This window comes from Tasmannia lanceolata, unplaced genomic scaffold, assembly GCF_043159265.1.
Source record: "Tasmannia lanceolata isolate RefF3 unplaced genomic scaffold, GAP_Taslan_0.1 ptg000006l, whole genome shotgun sequence".
NCBI lineage: Eukaryota > Viridiplantae > Streptophyta > Magnoliopsida > Canellales > Winteraceae > Tasmannia > Tasmannia lanceolata.
Genome location: NW_027518683.1, coordinates 11,961,875 through 11,975,875, shown reverse-complemented (window position 1 = coordinate 11,975,875; position 14,001 = coordinate 11,961,875). Strand labels below are relative to the sequence as shown.

Sequence of the window (14,001 nt, the reverse complement as noted above, 5' to 3'; positions counted from 1 at the left end):
CCCGTAAATCTATCTGAGATCTCTTCAATCAAGGAGAGGAATCTCCAAGGAGGTGGAGCAGACCCCGAAATCCATTTCACAAACATTTGATGAATCTCCTTCTATAATCACTTTGTCCAAAATTTCTTCTTGCAGATGCAAGATGCCGGAATAAGCCGCTGCAACTTCCACCTCATTAGAATCACAAAGACCACACGGACCTGAATAAACCCAAATTACTAAACCTTTATCATCTTTAAGAAGACCACCTCGGTCCCCCATTCCAGGGTTCCCAAAACATGCTCCATCAAAATTAAGTTTTAAGAAACCGGGGGGAGGATTAGACCATCGTTGAACGATCTTTGGCTTGGAAGAACCTTCTGAGCAAACGATAAGCCACCCCTCCCACAAATCATAAGCAGAGGTACCAAATAATAGAGAAGAGTTTTTAGCCCACTGAATCGAAATTGCTACAATCCTTTGGAAGGTCCCAAAAGCTGACTTTGCCTTACCGACGAAGACTCAATCATTTCTTTCTTTCCATATCGCCCACCACATAGCCAACAGACAAATCCTCCACAAAGCTTTCCCCTTTTTCTTCCAATGTACATAATCCCAACATTGAAGAATCTGCAGAATAGTATTTGGGATAACCCAAAGAAAACCAAATCTAGACAACAACAGACCCCAAATCACCCTTGCGAACTTACAATGAATGAAAAGATGATCAGTCGATTCCCCATCCTGAAGACATAGGGGGCAATGATTCACCAACATCATTCCTTTCCTTCGCAAAAAATCCATAGTTTGAATTCTCCCGCGGCTAACAGCCCAACCAAAAAAAGCCACCCTTGGAGGGCAGGAAACAGTCCACACCTTTGCAACTAATTCGTCCGGAGCTCCGGCCATCCTACTTGAATAGCAAGATTTTACAGAAAACACTCCAGATTTACTGTGAATCCAGATTCTCTTATCTGATCCTACTCTTTTGATATAAGGTCCTTCAATCAAAGAGAAAAAATTTGAAAGGGAAGATAACTCCCTGTCGAAAAAGTTCCTTCTGAATTTTGGACACCAAATGACCTTGTTTTCCAACCTTTCAAAACAATCCGCAACGAAAACCTCTTTAGAAGCAGCCACCATAAATAAGTCAGGAAAAATGTCTTTTAGGGGCTCTTCGGAACACCATGCGTCCAGCAAGAATCTAATTCTATCCCTCTTATAAACCTTAAAGTGACACCCCTTGCGGAACATATGAGATAATTTAAGAATATTTCTCCAAACTGTTAAACCTTTTGCCGAATAACAATCCGAAGATTCCCACCTGCCCCACTGATGTGCCGTACTTACTACTAACAACTCTAGCCCAAAGGGAGTGCTCTTCTTCTCCGAATCTCCACAACCATTTACTCATCAAAGTAATATTGAAATCTTTTATCCTTTTTATTCCCAAACCTCCGTTTCTTAAAAGTGTACACACCTTTTCCCATTTTACCAAAGGAACTCCAGACTTAGAATTTGTACCCCCCAAAGGAATCTTCGTTGAATTTTCTCCATCCTTGCACTACGTGAGCAAGACAGTGGAAAAGGGATAAGAAGTACACCGGCATATTGGCTAATACAGATTTAATTAGAGTTAATTTACTCCCTTTAGAAACCAAGTTTCGTTTCCACGAGTCTAATCTCTTCTCAAAACGATTAACAACAGGATCCCACATAGCTTTAATAGGTCTACCCACTCCCAAAGGAAGGCCCAGATAAGAAGAGGGAAGGGCATCAAGATTACACCCCAGAATATCCACTAACTTTCGAGCCTCTTCCTCCAAGGTATTAAGGGCAAAAAAGCTCGATTTAAAAAAGTTTGAGCGCTGACCAGAGATTAGCTCATAACACCTTAAGATTGCCTTCATATTCAACAGTTTAGACTCGTCCGGAGCACTGAAAAGCAATGTGTCATATTTTCCCATCATATTTTGATGGGGTGGATCCCACCATCTCCACCCAAACCTTTCATTTGTTGGGCCATGATGTAAATGACCATATCTTGAATAACATCTACAAATTTAAAGGGACGGTACAATATAAATCTCCAATTTTGAAGGGAACCTCTAAGATTGGAGGGTTAGGATCACTCAAGATATTTGGGTGTAATGAGGTACAAACTTAGTTGGATCAAATATCAAGGGCAGCACCCCATTATGTGCCATGCAAAAACATTCGGGGCACAACCTATTTACGCTCGGCCCAATAAATTTAGGCTACTGATATTCATACTACCGTGTTTTGATAGTTGCACTTACTCGTCTTTTCTTTTACTATTTAAACCGCTATAGAGGTCATTACATCTACATTCCCCTGAGCCAATTAAATAAGAAAAGACAAGCTGAGTTGTGCAACTATTAAAACACGGTAGTGCCAATATCAGTTGCCTAAATTTATTAGCCTTGTATTAGACTTTTTGAAATTGACCATTTTAGGCCATGTTTTGATAATCTTGTCTTTTATCATTTAAACACCCGTCAAAGGTTATTACAGTTCCCAAAAAGCTCTTCCAAGGCAATTAAAAGAAAAGACAGGCTGAGATTGTGCATTGCACTTGCTCACCTTCTCTTTCCTTTCTGTTTTCATTATAAAAAAGATTCTTAAAAAAAATAAAAACGGGTAAATGGAAAAGATGAAAAACGAGATGGCGGGAAACCCTCTCACTTTTCTATAAAACCAATCAGTTGGCGCCAGATTTAGCATTTCATTTCTCCTCTTCCATTTCCCCCTTTTTTTTTTGGCGATCTAGGGTTTTTTTATACACCTCGAAGCTTTCTCAGATATGTTTGCGAGCCAGTTCGATGGCGCCTCTCTCTTCTCAGGAGGTGGATTCATGCCTTCTCAGGCAACTCAAAACGGCGATGTTGGTTTTTCTTCAGCCAAAGTAAGAGACCTTTCTCATTTCAGAATCCTTCTTAAATTCTCTTCTTCTTTTTTAGTTTCAAATCTTATCTTCTTTGGATTACAGAGTCGCAGTAATCAGAGCTTGCTTCCTCTCACGGTGAAGCAAATCAGCGAAGCATATCAATCGGGCGAGGAAAAATCATTTGTAATTGATGGGATTGAGGTCAACAATGTACGGTTTCTCAAAACCCTAATCCGATTCTTTGTATTTTTGCTTTATTTTTCACTTTGAAAGTTGTGATTTGGGGATTTTCTTTGTTTTTAGGTTTCGCTACTTGGAATGGTGATGAATAAAATGGAAAAGGTTACGGATGTCTCATTTAATCTCGATGATGGGACCGGATGGATTGAAGTTCATAGATGGTGGGTTTTCCATTTTATTTGGATTTTCTTTTTTTATTGCAATTTATTTTCTTCTCGTATTATTTTGGCCCCAAAATTGAAACTGAATGATGATTTGGATGGATTTTCAGGATGAATGATTCTGCGGAGTCAAATGAAGTGGCTGTTATTCAGTAAGTTTGTGATCTCTATCCCTTTTTCTATTGGTTTGGGTATTTGCGTGTGATTTTCCCTTTGTTATTCGTCAAATTTATGAGTGTTGATCCTTGAAGTACATTTTCGTATTGTGATTATCTACATGATTTGATCAAAATAACATTCCCTTGTACAACATAGGAAGGCTTATGCATTTATTGTTGCCTTGCCTGCTGCCAGGAATGGGATGTATGTTCGAGTCAATGGTCACTTGAAATCTTTTCAAGGCAAAAAGCATGTTGCTGCCTTTTCTGTTCGGTATGTGTTTAAATGTACCTTTTTTTAATGGCATGTATAAATCAGTTTTGTTTCTGTGGGTCACTGATTCCATAAAGTATGTTAAGGTTTTAAGTCTGCATTGTTCTAGTTACATGTTTCTTTTTTTCCTTGTCTGCTTTGAGGTTTTCTATTGCTCCATTTTTTTTTTTCTATATTAGTAATTTTAATGCTTCAATTAAGTTGTGATTATTATTTTATAGCAGTTTTGTCGTTCATAAAATGGAGCATCTTAAGATAAAGACTTGGTATCTTTTATCTTCACTTGATCTGCTTTTGCGGAATGGGTAGAATCTTCTTTACTGTTTGGGTCTCTTATAGATTGTTGAATCTTGTTAACAGCTTGCACTTTCGATAGGCTACCTGGAGAGGGGGTCGTCAGGGAGTCTTCAGATTTATGATTTTCATATAGTTCTGTCTCTCTTTCTTATAGCTTTGTTTCTCTTTGTTATTTGTACTTTCCTTGTAGTGACCATCTCTGTCTTGGGGTCTCCACTGTTTTCTCTTTTATATTGAATTTTTTCACCATAAAAAACAGCTTGCTCTTTTGACTGGTAGGAGGTAATTATTTTTCAGATGAGATTTGGTATAGTTATGTTTTCAAGTGTCATTCAAATAAGACTCGGTTATGTATTTGATGTCTAAAGTTTGCTCTTGAGTTGTGGTGGGGGTTTGATTTTTCATTAGAAATTTCAAATGATACCATGTTCTTGAATATATATCATTGGTACTGAGTGCAGAAAGCACTTTATTCTTATAATTTATCATTGGGTTTTCATTGAAACTATGAATATGGCTGTATCATTTGAATTGCATTTTATTTGGTTGCAAGAATAACTCATTTAACTATAATTTTTTTGAATGGTATTTATCTATAAAATTGTAATGCCGTGAATAATCCAAAAAAGTTTATGTACTGTTTGGTTGGATTATAACATGTAATGTCTTCTCATTGCATCTTCAAAAGTATGTCACCAGAGCACTTTTGATGGGCACTCTTGTCTCCGGGGGTTGGTTGGCCCAATCCTTTAGGAAGTTGCCCCCGTGACATGCTAAGTCCCCTTAGGCCCAGCAGGCTGTGTTGGAACCTTGGTGGCTTGCTGAAGGGCTGCATGAGGACTCGCTTGTGCGTGTGAGGCACAATGGGTAATCAACTTGAGGTTCGTAGGGTGCTCTAAGGAGCTTTGGGTGCACACCGTGAGTTTTCCAAAGGGATACTCCAGTTTCTTTGCGCCAAATATAATCCCTGCTAACTCCTTGTTGAAATGAATCTTCTTTGAATTGAAAGAACCATAGGTGACTAATCTAAAACAGTTCTACATAGATCCAATGTATTCCTGAGCAGTCATTGAGAGAGAAAAAATTGACCAACAGCATTACACGAACAGTCATAAAGCACCAATCTGTAACTTCTTTCTGCATTAAACTCGGTCAAATGAATGAATCTGCTTCTTCTTTAATTATAGCAAGAAAATCATCAGCTTAAGAGTGACTTTGATAAGAATCGGCAGAAACGTGAAGTGATCTGAACTATATGTTGATAAAACACAAATTCGGACTATTGCCAAAGCATTTAACAACCAATGGATATTTAGAAACTCATGGTTGAATCAGTTTCTTGCAACCCTGAACTGACATGGATGAAATTCCATCCATTCACGAACTGCCATTGGAGTAGAGATCAAAGTCTTCTAGCAATCAACACTGATAGCAGATTTCTGCTACTGAGTGATTCTTGAATATGTGTTCTGTCTGATCTTCAGTGAAGAGAATCAGTCACAAAAGAGAAGAGATAACTATGGAAGGCCAAATCTGTCAAAATTTACTATGATTTGCAGATCTGGGCTTCCATGCACGGAGAATTCAAAAGCTGGCAGTTCAACATCTGCTTGGCAATTTTTTTTTCGAACCTAATTTCATTAGCAATCTTCATAGCTTGGAAGAGTAAAAGTGGAAAGAAAGGGGCATAAAGGAAGTGGTTAATAATTCCAACCAAGGGGGAGGTTTATGCACCCAACTGGGGGAGGGGGGAGGTAAAAACAAAAAGGAAAGAGAGAAAAGGAAGAGAGAAAAGAAATGTAACTATAAAGAAAGAGAGAACAAAGTGGGGAATGTGAGAAAATAATGTAGGAAGGGAGGAAGATGGTGAGGTGGGTGGAGATAGGTGAGGAGGAAGGGAAGAAGGGAGAAAGAGGGAAAGATATAGTGATGGGAGGAGAGACGAGAAAGAAGGGGGGAATAGATTAGAGAGAGATGGGAGGAAATGAAGGTTGTTTTTCTTTCACATTTTTTCCAAGATTGAGGTTTTGGTGATGGTTCATGGATATTTATATGAAGGGCTTAGTTGTTTAAGTTGTGGGCCTCTCATGCCTGATCAATAGGTTAAAAGAAAGGGCATTAAAAGAGCTTAAAGTGGATTTTAGGTGTTTTGCCAATAGAAAATAATAAATAATGGGGTCTGGGCTAAAAGGCTATAACAGATGGGTTTAAAAGGATAAGTAGGCCATGGGAAACGTGGTTAGGCGGGACATAGGCTGATGTGGACATCCTCTACATTTAGGTTAAAAAAGTGCTAATAAATCAAATAAAAATAGCACATGTCCGATAATCCCATAAATAAAATAAATGTAATGGCTAAAATGATGGCCTGTTTATGTTTTAAAAAAAAAAATGATGGCTGGATCACATCATTCCTATGGGTTTAAATTGGGTCGATTTGTTTGAACTCCTCTTCTTCCTTCTCGATTGGATTTCCTCTTCTTACGCAGGAGGAAAAGGAGGTATTTCTAATAAAAGCCCTGTTTTTTTATGCAAGACTTAATTAGTATCAATCACATGAATCTTATTATTTACAATCGAATGTGAAATTTAATGAAAAATAATAAGATTGTCTGGGCTAAAAGGCTATAAAAGATGGGTTTAAAAGGATAAGTAGGCCATGGGAAACGCGGTTAGACGGGACATAGGCTGATGTGGACATCCTCTACATTTAGGTTAAAAAAAAGTGCTAATAAATCAAAAAAATTATCTAAAATAGAAACAACACATGTCTGATAATCCCATAAATAAAATAAATCTAATGGCTAAAATGATGGCCGGTTTATGTTCAAAATAAAAATAAAAATAAAAATGATGGCTGGATCACATCATTCCTATGGGTTTAAATTGGGTCGATTTGTTTGAACTCCTCTTCTTCCTTCTCGATTGGATTGCCTCTTCTTACACAGGAGGAAACAGAGGTATTTCTAATAAAAGTCTTATTTTTTTTATGCAAAACTTAATTAGTATCAATTTCATGAATCTTATTATTTACAATCGAATGTGAAATTTAATGAAAAATAATAAGATTCATATAAATTTAACTCTAATAATCCGACTCAAATCAAAATCCACAAGATTTGATTTGAATCGTAAATCATAAGATTTTAAAAACAATAGCTATATCTACCTGTCTTCCTTAAAGATTGCTTTGAACTGCTATTTGCTGTATATTAGGTGTCCGTTCTTTGTGATGCTAGTTTTTATCACAGTTCATAGACGTCAATCCCTCAAAAGCCTATACTAACATCTGATTTTTCAGGCCTGTGACAGATTTCGATGAAATTGCGTACCACTTCATTGAATGCATACATGTACATCTGTACAACAAAAAATTACAGGTATTGTTGCCATTAGTGGTCTCATCTCTGTACTATGCAAATATACATATGCATGTGTGTGCTGTGCATGTTCCTTTTTGGGATGAATTGTGCACTCAAAATGATAAAAGGCGCAGGGTGGAAGCACAGCTCAGCCCCAGATAAATTCTGCAATGACCAGCCCTTATCAGAATGGTTCAACGGGCTTTCAATCTGCTGTTTCCAATCAAGTAAGAGTCAAATTTTGAAATTTATTTTTTCCCAGATGCTTTAATGTTCAATAACATACAAGCAGTTGAATGATGTCTCTTCCTGTTTCTGTTTCTTTTCCTAGTTTGCTACAAATGTGAGCGTGGAGAAGTCAAGTGACTTTGACCAACTGATCTTGGAAACCTTCCTTCAACCTAAAGCCCTGTGAGTTATCCATAACTATTCTGTACCCGATCAATTATGAAGACTGCATCGGTAACCGCTGTTGTTTTCCAATGGGTACGTTGGCTGTTCCCAATGATGCAAGTGATGGGATGTCCCTATGTCAAAATATGGGAAATCCATTATCATTTCCCTGGGTCCCTACTTCTATCAATGGGAGCCCACTTGTTTCAACAGCACTTCACTACTGACCTCCAATCATTTAGATGCTTTTTCTTTGATAAATTGAAAAGAAGCAATGGAATATAAATGCTTAAATTTTCAGCTTTCTTTGAAATAATTAGCTCATGTGAATTGGTATTGGTTAGAGTGACTGACATTGATAGGTCTTATTTGCTTAACTCTATATACTTTTGTTAAATGAATAGAAAACTATACGAACAGAGAGGTTGCATTCAGTCGTCTAATTACATCTTTAAACATAACAAGTGTGGATCATAGCCATTCAAAAAAAAAAAAAAAAAACAAGTATGGAGCATGCCACATTGAGCCACCGGTCATAATGCATCCCTAGAAGTTTTCCACAGTGCACCAGATCAGGGGGAAAAGTTTATTTGTATTTTTTATTTCTCATCTCAACTATTTCTCAGTGGGCACACTTTAGATGCAAAGATGTGAATCAACTTGTGTGCACATGTATAGACTTCTATGTACATATTTGTATAATATATGCATATGTTTTAGATACACCCTCATGCAATAATAATATCAGGATTGTTGTTGTGGCATTCTGAAGAGTTCGTTTAATTGTGTTGGGTTTTGCGACTTGTGAATCTTGTGTTGTGTGTGCTCTCTGTTTCAGTGCTGATGAATGTGGATTACATGTGAATGACGTTGCTCAGCAACTGGGCGTCCCAATAAACAAAGTCATGTAACTCTCTCTCTCTCTCTCTCAAACGACCTATTTTCATTTATGCATTTACTCATGCATAATAATCTGTGGATGAATGTTCCAGGGAGTCAATTAATTACCACATTGACATGGGCAATATCTATTCAACAATTGATGACAATCATTTCAAGTCGGCGCGCAATGGCTGATACGAACTGGTCTTTCTCTTCTTTCTATAGAGATTAGAGATGAACGATATAGAGTACACTGAATTAGTCCCCTTTTTCTGCTTGCCTAGTTAAACATCAGTATCTATGCTTTTTGTAATTTGAAGAATGGGCCCCTTATGCATTCTTATATGTTATATTGAAGACTCAACTTGTTCATGTTTCTTTTAATTCAATCTGAACACGTTTCTTAAGGGGAATAATTGGGTGTTAAGTTCCTATATCGATGTTTTTTTTATGTTTAGAATCCATGGCCCATGGCGGTGGAAGTATGCCCCCCTACCGCACCATTGATCTCACCATCTTAGAAGAGCCAAAGCAATTGGAGCCCATCTTCCATCATTCCATTTTATACTATGGCGGCGTTCACCAAACAGTTGATCATTTCTCATTTCTTAATCTAGTTTTGTGGCTACTTCATTATTTTCATGCAGTTCCACACTCTTGAAAAACAACGGGTTGGATTTTATTTTTATATTTTTTCCATATTCCCAGTAGCTTTCTGCCTCTGATCTTTGTTCTTGATATTATATTAAATGCAACTCCATCCAAGTACCTAATCATAGGCCTCCGATGGAATCTACCTAGAGACTTCTCTCTCCTTTGTAAGGTTTCCATTCTTCTTGTTAGCACAGCCAAAATGCCACTAGAGTTCGATCATCCTATTTATTGATTAAGAAATTCATTTTGGGTAAAGGAATACAATGTGTTGTAGCTACCAAAGTTAAGTTGTTTCAATCAAACGGCTCACACCAAAAGGGAAAGATCATAAGGGCGTCAATACTAAGGCCACTGCACTCTTTTTTTTTTCTTGAGTTTTATGTTCTGTGCTGTCTCTAACACAATTACGAAGTCAATTAAGCTACTCTAACCCCGTTAGTGCATACATATTATTGGCTCTTATGGATAGTATTTAGCTTAAGCTACTGATATTGACACTACCATGTTTTAATAATTACACAAGCTCAGCTTGTCTTTTCTGTTTTAGCTCCTGAGCTTTTTGGGAACTATAATAACCTTTGGCAGCTGTTCTAGTATTAAAACATACCCATCAAAAAAGTATTGAAACATGGTAGTGCCAATTTCATTAGCCTTTGCTTATTATGTGTGTTTGCAGTTGTACTTATGGTCTTAATCTAATGAGCTCGACATCCCCCTACCATCAATTAGAAGGGCATCAAATAATACAAAAGGCGATATTCAGGGTTTACATGTAAAAACCCGTTATTTATTTTTATTTATTTCTACTAGCTTTCTTGGCCCATGCTATGTATGGGTGTAAAATAATGGCTCCACCCCATCAAAACATGAGGTAAAATGGTGGGCCCCCACTAATGCATGGGTTTTGAGTGTAAATGGTCCCCACTCATGTTATGGTGTAAAATGATGGGCCTCACCTGGGCAATGCATGAGGTGTGACAAAAATCCATTGATCCAGTCAAATTTTGCCATGGAAAAAGTTTTTCACTAAAAATTTTCCATGGAAAGAAAACGAATAGCAATGGAAAGAAACACCTTTAGACATCTAAAACAAGTTTTGAACCAAGTAATTTGCCTCCTAAAGCCTAATAGTTCCAGCCCGTGGTCCATTTGCATGGTGCAAAGTGCCAACCTATAACCCATTGGTATTGCTTTGGGTGCCCAATGGCAACCCTGAGTTGTAGGATCCAATTCTAACACAATTAAGAAGATCAATCTAATGTATAAAATATACAGCAAACATTGGTCCATGAACCATCCCTAGCATCCAATGCAATAGTCGTATCCACCTCTTGGATAGCCCAAAAATTTGCACGGATGATGAGGCCTCAAGTACAATCCGATCAATGGTCTTTTTGTTGGATTGTTACCCATAACTTTTGATAAAGCAATTTGAATCTGATTGCTACTATTCTCAATCTTTGGCCAAATGATGAAATGATTCAATGTGCTTGTAAGTTGTAACCACTACTCTCCTATGTTCCAGACATTTTAACCTCAGTGAGATCAGTAACAAAGAACGTAAATCAACGGTTAATATTCAATCATTTATCCTTGCTTGTGCAGTTGTGCTTGTATAGATTCCCATTTTCTATTAAAAAAAAGGGAAATTTTATCAGCACTACTGTATTTTGATGACGGCACTCCTTATTTTATTAAAAGTATGGTATGGCCCGCACCATAGATGATCCAAACTGTCCATTAGATGGGCCATAGCCTAAATAGGCTGGACCCCAAAAATCATTTCCATAGGTTGATCCTAGCCCTCCGATCTGAAAGTTAGAGGGTTGATCCCTCTACAGATCGGAAGGTTAGGATCAACTTATGGAAACGATTTTTGGGGCCCATCTTATTTAGGTCATGGCCCATCTAAAGGACGGTTTGGATCATCCTATGGTGCGGGCCATACCATACTTTTGATAAAGTGAGGAGTGCTCTCATCAAAATACAGTAGTGCTGATAACATTTCCCTTAAAAAAAAAAGGTGGCGATAAAATCAAAGCAAAAACCACCTCGTACCCACCGTCTCTCATCACCCTCAAAACTGAAACCCCCCTTAAAGCCCAACATCACTGCTACCGTCAGCCTTTGTCCCTTTCTCTAACCATTTCTCTCTGTCCTTCAAAACCCATCTCTCTCTCTCTCTCTCCAAAACAAACCCACTAGTAGAATCATGTCTGCCGGAATCCTCCCCACTTCCGTCACCGGATCCGGCTACCTCGGCCTGAAACCCACCTCCTCAAATCTGTTTCCGGCCAAGGAGTCTATTGGGTGGACCCGGAAAACCGTCTCGAATGGCTCCAAAACGCACTGCATGAAGGTATGCATCATTCAAAACCATCATCCAAACCATAGTATAGTGATCCAAACCGTCCATCTAATGGGCCATGATGTAAATAAGTTGTTCCCTAAAAATCATTTCTGTAGGATGATCCCAACCCTACGATCTATGTGTTTCCATAATATGCAGTTTCTCTATATAAAAACTCATAATAACACCCTAACCATTTTTTCTTTCTGTTTGTGCATCATAGACGTGGAATCCCATCAACAATAAGAAGTTTGAGACGCTCTCTTACTTGCCACCTCTCTCTGATGATTCAGTAGCAAAGGCGATCGATTACATGATTTTAAAGGGCTGGATCCCCTGTCTGGAATTCGATGCGGTATGTTTTTGCTCAGTAGAAAATTACCAGAAAATCCATCTCATAAATTACCAGAAAAATCAAGTAATTTTCAATTTGTTTTACGTTTTCCCATATAGAAAATAACGATTGTGGTCTAAGATCCATATCATGAATTACCAGAAAATCAAGTAATTTTCAATTTGATTTTCGTTTTCCCATATAGAGAATAACGATTGCGGTCACACCCAAGAACACCCATGTCATAATTTTCGACAAAATATGAAATTCCCATGGCTACTAATATTAGCACTACCCTGTTTTAATAATTGCACACACTTCTTTTCTTTTTTAATGGCCTGTTAGAGAGTTTTTTGGGAACTCTAATAACATTTGACAGCAATTTAAAATTTTAAATCATAAAAAGACAATATGAGTTTGTGCAATTATCAAAACCTGGTTGAGCCAATATCATTAGTCAATTCCCATTTTTCATCAATTGATTTTTCTTATTTTGAAGATTGGACACGTTTATCGAACCAATAGCCAAATGCCTGGTTACTATGATGGGAGGTATTGGACGCTTTGGAAGCTGCCCATGTTCGGATGCGTAGATTCGAGCCAAGTTCTGAATGAGATGAACGAATGCAAAAAGACTTACCCAAATGCTTACATTCGTTGTTTGGCTTTTGACAACAAACAACAGGTTCAGTGTATGGCTTTCCTCATTCAAAAACCCATCTAGACTCTCTCTCTCTCTCTCTCTCTCGCTTTCTTTACTGCACTTGCTATTTGGTTTTTTGTTTTTTTCTCTTTCAATGGGGCTTTGTAGTGATCAACTCTGGAATAATAACAGTCAATTAGTCATGAGTTCTCTTGGACTATGAGAGACCTTTGAGACTGAGCGTTAACAATAATTCACTTCTGTTACCTTTTTTTTATTCGTTGTGTATGTCTTGTCTGTGGGTGATTCAGTGGATGGTTAGCTTTTACATACACATATATTAATGTTTAAATATGATTATTTGACTTATCAATACATGAGCAGCACATTGTTTTGTAAGCGGGTTATGATAGGAAAATAGATAAAGGGGAATGATCCGGTGCAACTCTATGATGGTGCACTTTTGTTCTATTTGAAACGTGGATGCTACCTATCTTCGCGTTTTGAAATCATGCAGCTCCTAGGTGACTCGGTGTGTCAATCAATTTTATTACAAAAAAACTAAAAACAATAGAAATTTCTGTAATAAGAAGAAAAAACTTGCTTTTCTCAAACTGTCTATGTCAAGCCCCGACTCCACTGTGTAAATATTGTCTGGGTCTCAACTCACCTTATAGAGATGCTAAAAATACGTCTGCATAGGGAGAATGAGGGTTCACATATATAGCCTAAGAACTCTCTTTCTTTCTGATGTGGGATCTCACAATCCACCCCTCTTAGGGCCAGTATCGTCGCCGGCACACTATCTACGGGCATGGTTTAAAATTTTGGTTTCGGTAAGACCCCACCGAAAACCGAAATTTGGTAATTTGGTTTGAAATTTCGGCCGAAATGTAACACTTTTTAAAAAATAATAATAATGGCATTTAATCAAAATTTTGGACTGAAATTACACCGAAATCCAAAATTACCGAAATTTTGGTCTGAAATTCGGTAAATGGAGAAAAATGAAATTTCAGTTTCGATCCCCACCAAAATTTCGGATTTCGGTCGAAATTTAAAACATGACTGCTGGAGGTAAGGCTCTGGTACCATTCTTTCGTGCCTCAACCCCATTGTGGTTTTCCCACCGTCCCTGGTTTTGTTTTCCAGCAGCACTAACTATGCTTGACCCGCCCCGAGGGATGCTGAAGACGCGTCTAACCGGGAATTGCTCGACTCAGCAAAATTCCACTTAATGAAATTGGACGAGTTATGGGTTTGCTAATCCTGGGTTTAACTGCTAGTAAAACATGGTACTGCCACCAACTTACTTTGGGAGAAATTATATGATGAATGCGGGTGTAAGTCGGTATATTCACGGTAT

General features: G+C 37.8%; 2 protein-coding genes across 4 annotated transcripts; both read left to right on the top strand.

Moving 5' to 3' along the window:
- Window positions 1-2,546: 2,546 nt before the first annotated feature.
- On the top strand, window positions 2,547-9,086 carry LOC143879702 (replication protein A 32 kDa subunit B-like). Of its 3 annotated transcripts, XM_077382216.1 has the most exons (11): window positions 2,547-2,905; window positions 2,990-3,097; window positions 3,191-3,288; window positions 3,399-3,440; window positions 3,643-3,720; window positions 7,319-7,397; window positions 7,508-7,606; window positions 7,711-7,790; window positions 8,611-8,679; window positions 8,765-8,873; window positions 8,925-9,086. In XM_077382216.1, the coding sequence occupies exons 1-10, from the start codon at window positions 2,804-2,806 to the stop codon at window positions 8,847-8,849; spliced, it is 840 nt and encodes a 279-aa protein (XP_077238331.1). In that variant the 5' UTR covers window positions 2,547-2,803; the 3' UTR covers window positions 8,850-8,873; window positions 8,925-9,086. The 3 variants fall into 3 exon arrangements, with proteins under 3 accessions (XP_077238331.1, XP_077238329.1, XP_077238332.1); XM_077382214.1 differs by having other exon boundaries at window positions 2,548-2,905; window positions 8,765-9,086; XM_077382217.1 differs by having other exon boundaries at window positions 2,550-2,905; window positions 7,514-7,606; window positions 8,765-9,086.
- A 2,266-nt stretch (window positions 9,087-11,352) lies between these two features.
- Window positions 11,353-12,912, top strand: LOC143878379 (ribulose bisphosphate carboxylase small subunit, chloroplastic-like). The gene is made up of 3 exons (XM_077380671.1): window positions 11,353-11,667; window positions 11,882-12,013; window positions 12,492-12,912. Exons 1-3 carry the CDS (start codon window positions 11,521-11,523, stop codon window positions 12,714-12,716), a joined length of 504 nt encoding a protein of 167 aa, XP_077236786.1. The 5' UTR covers window positions 11,353-11,520; the 3' UTR covers window positions 12,717-12,912.
- The last annotated feature ends 1,089 nt before the right edge of the window (window positions 12,913-14,001 follow it).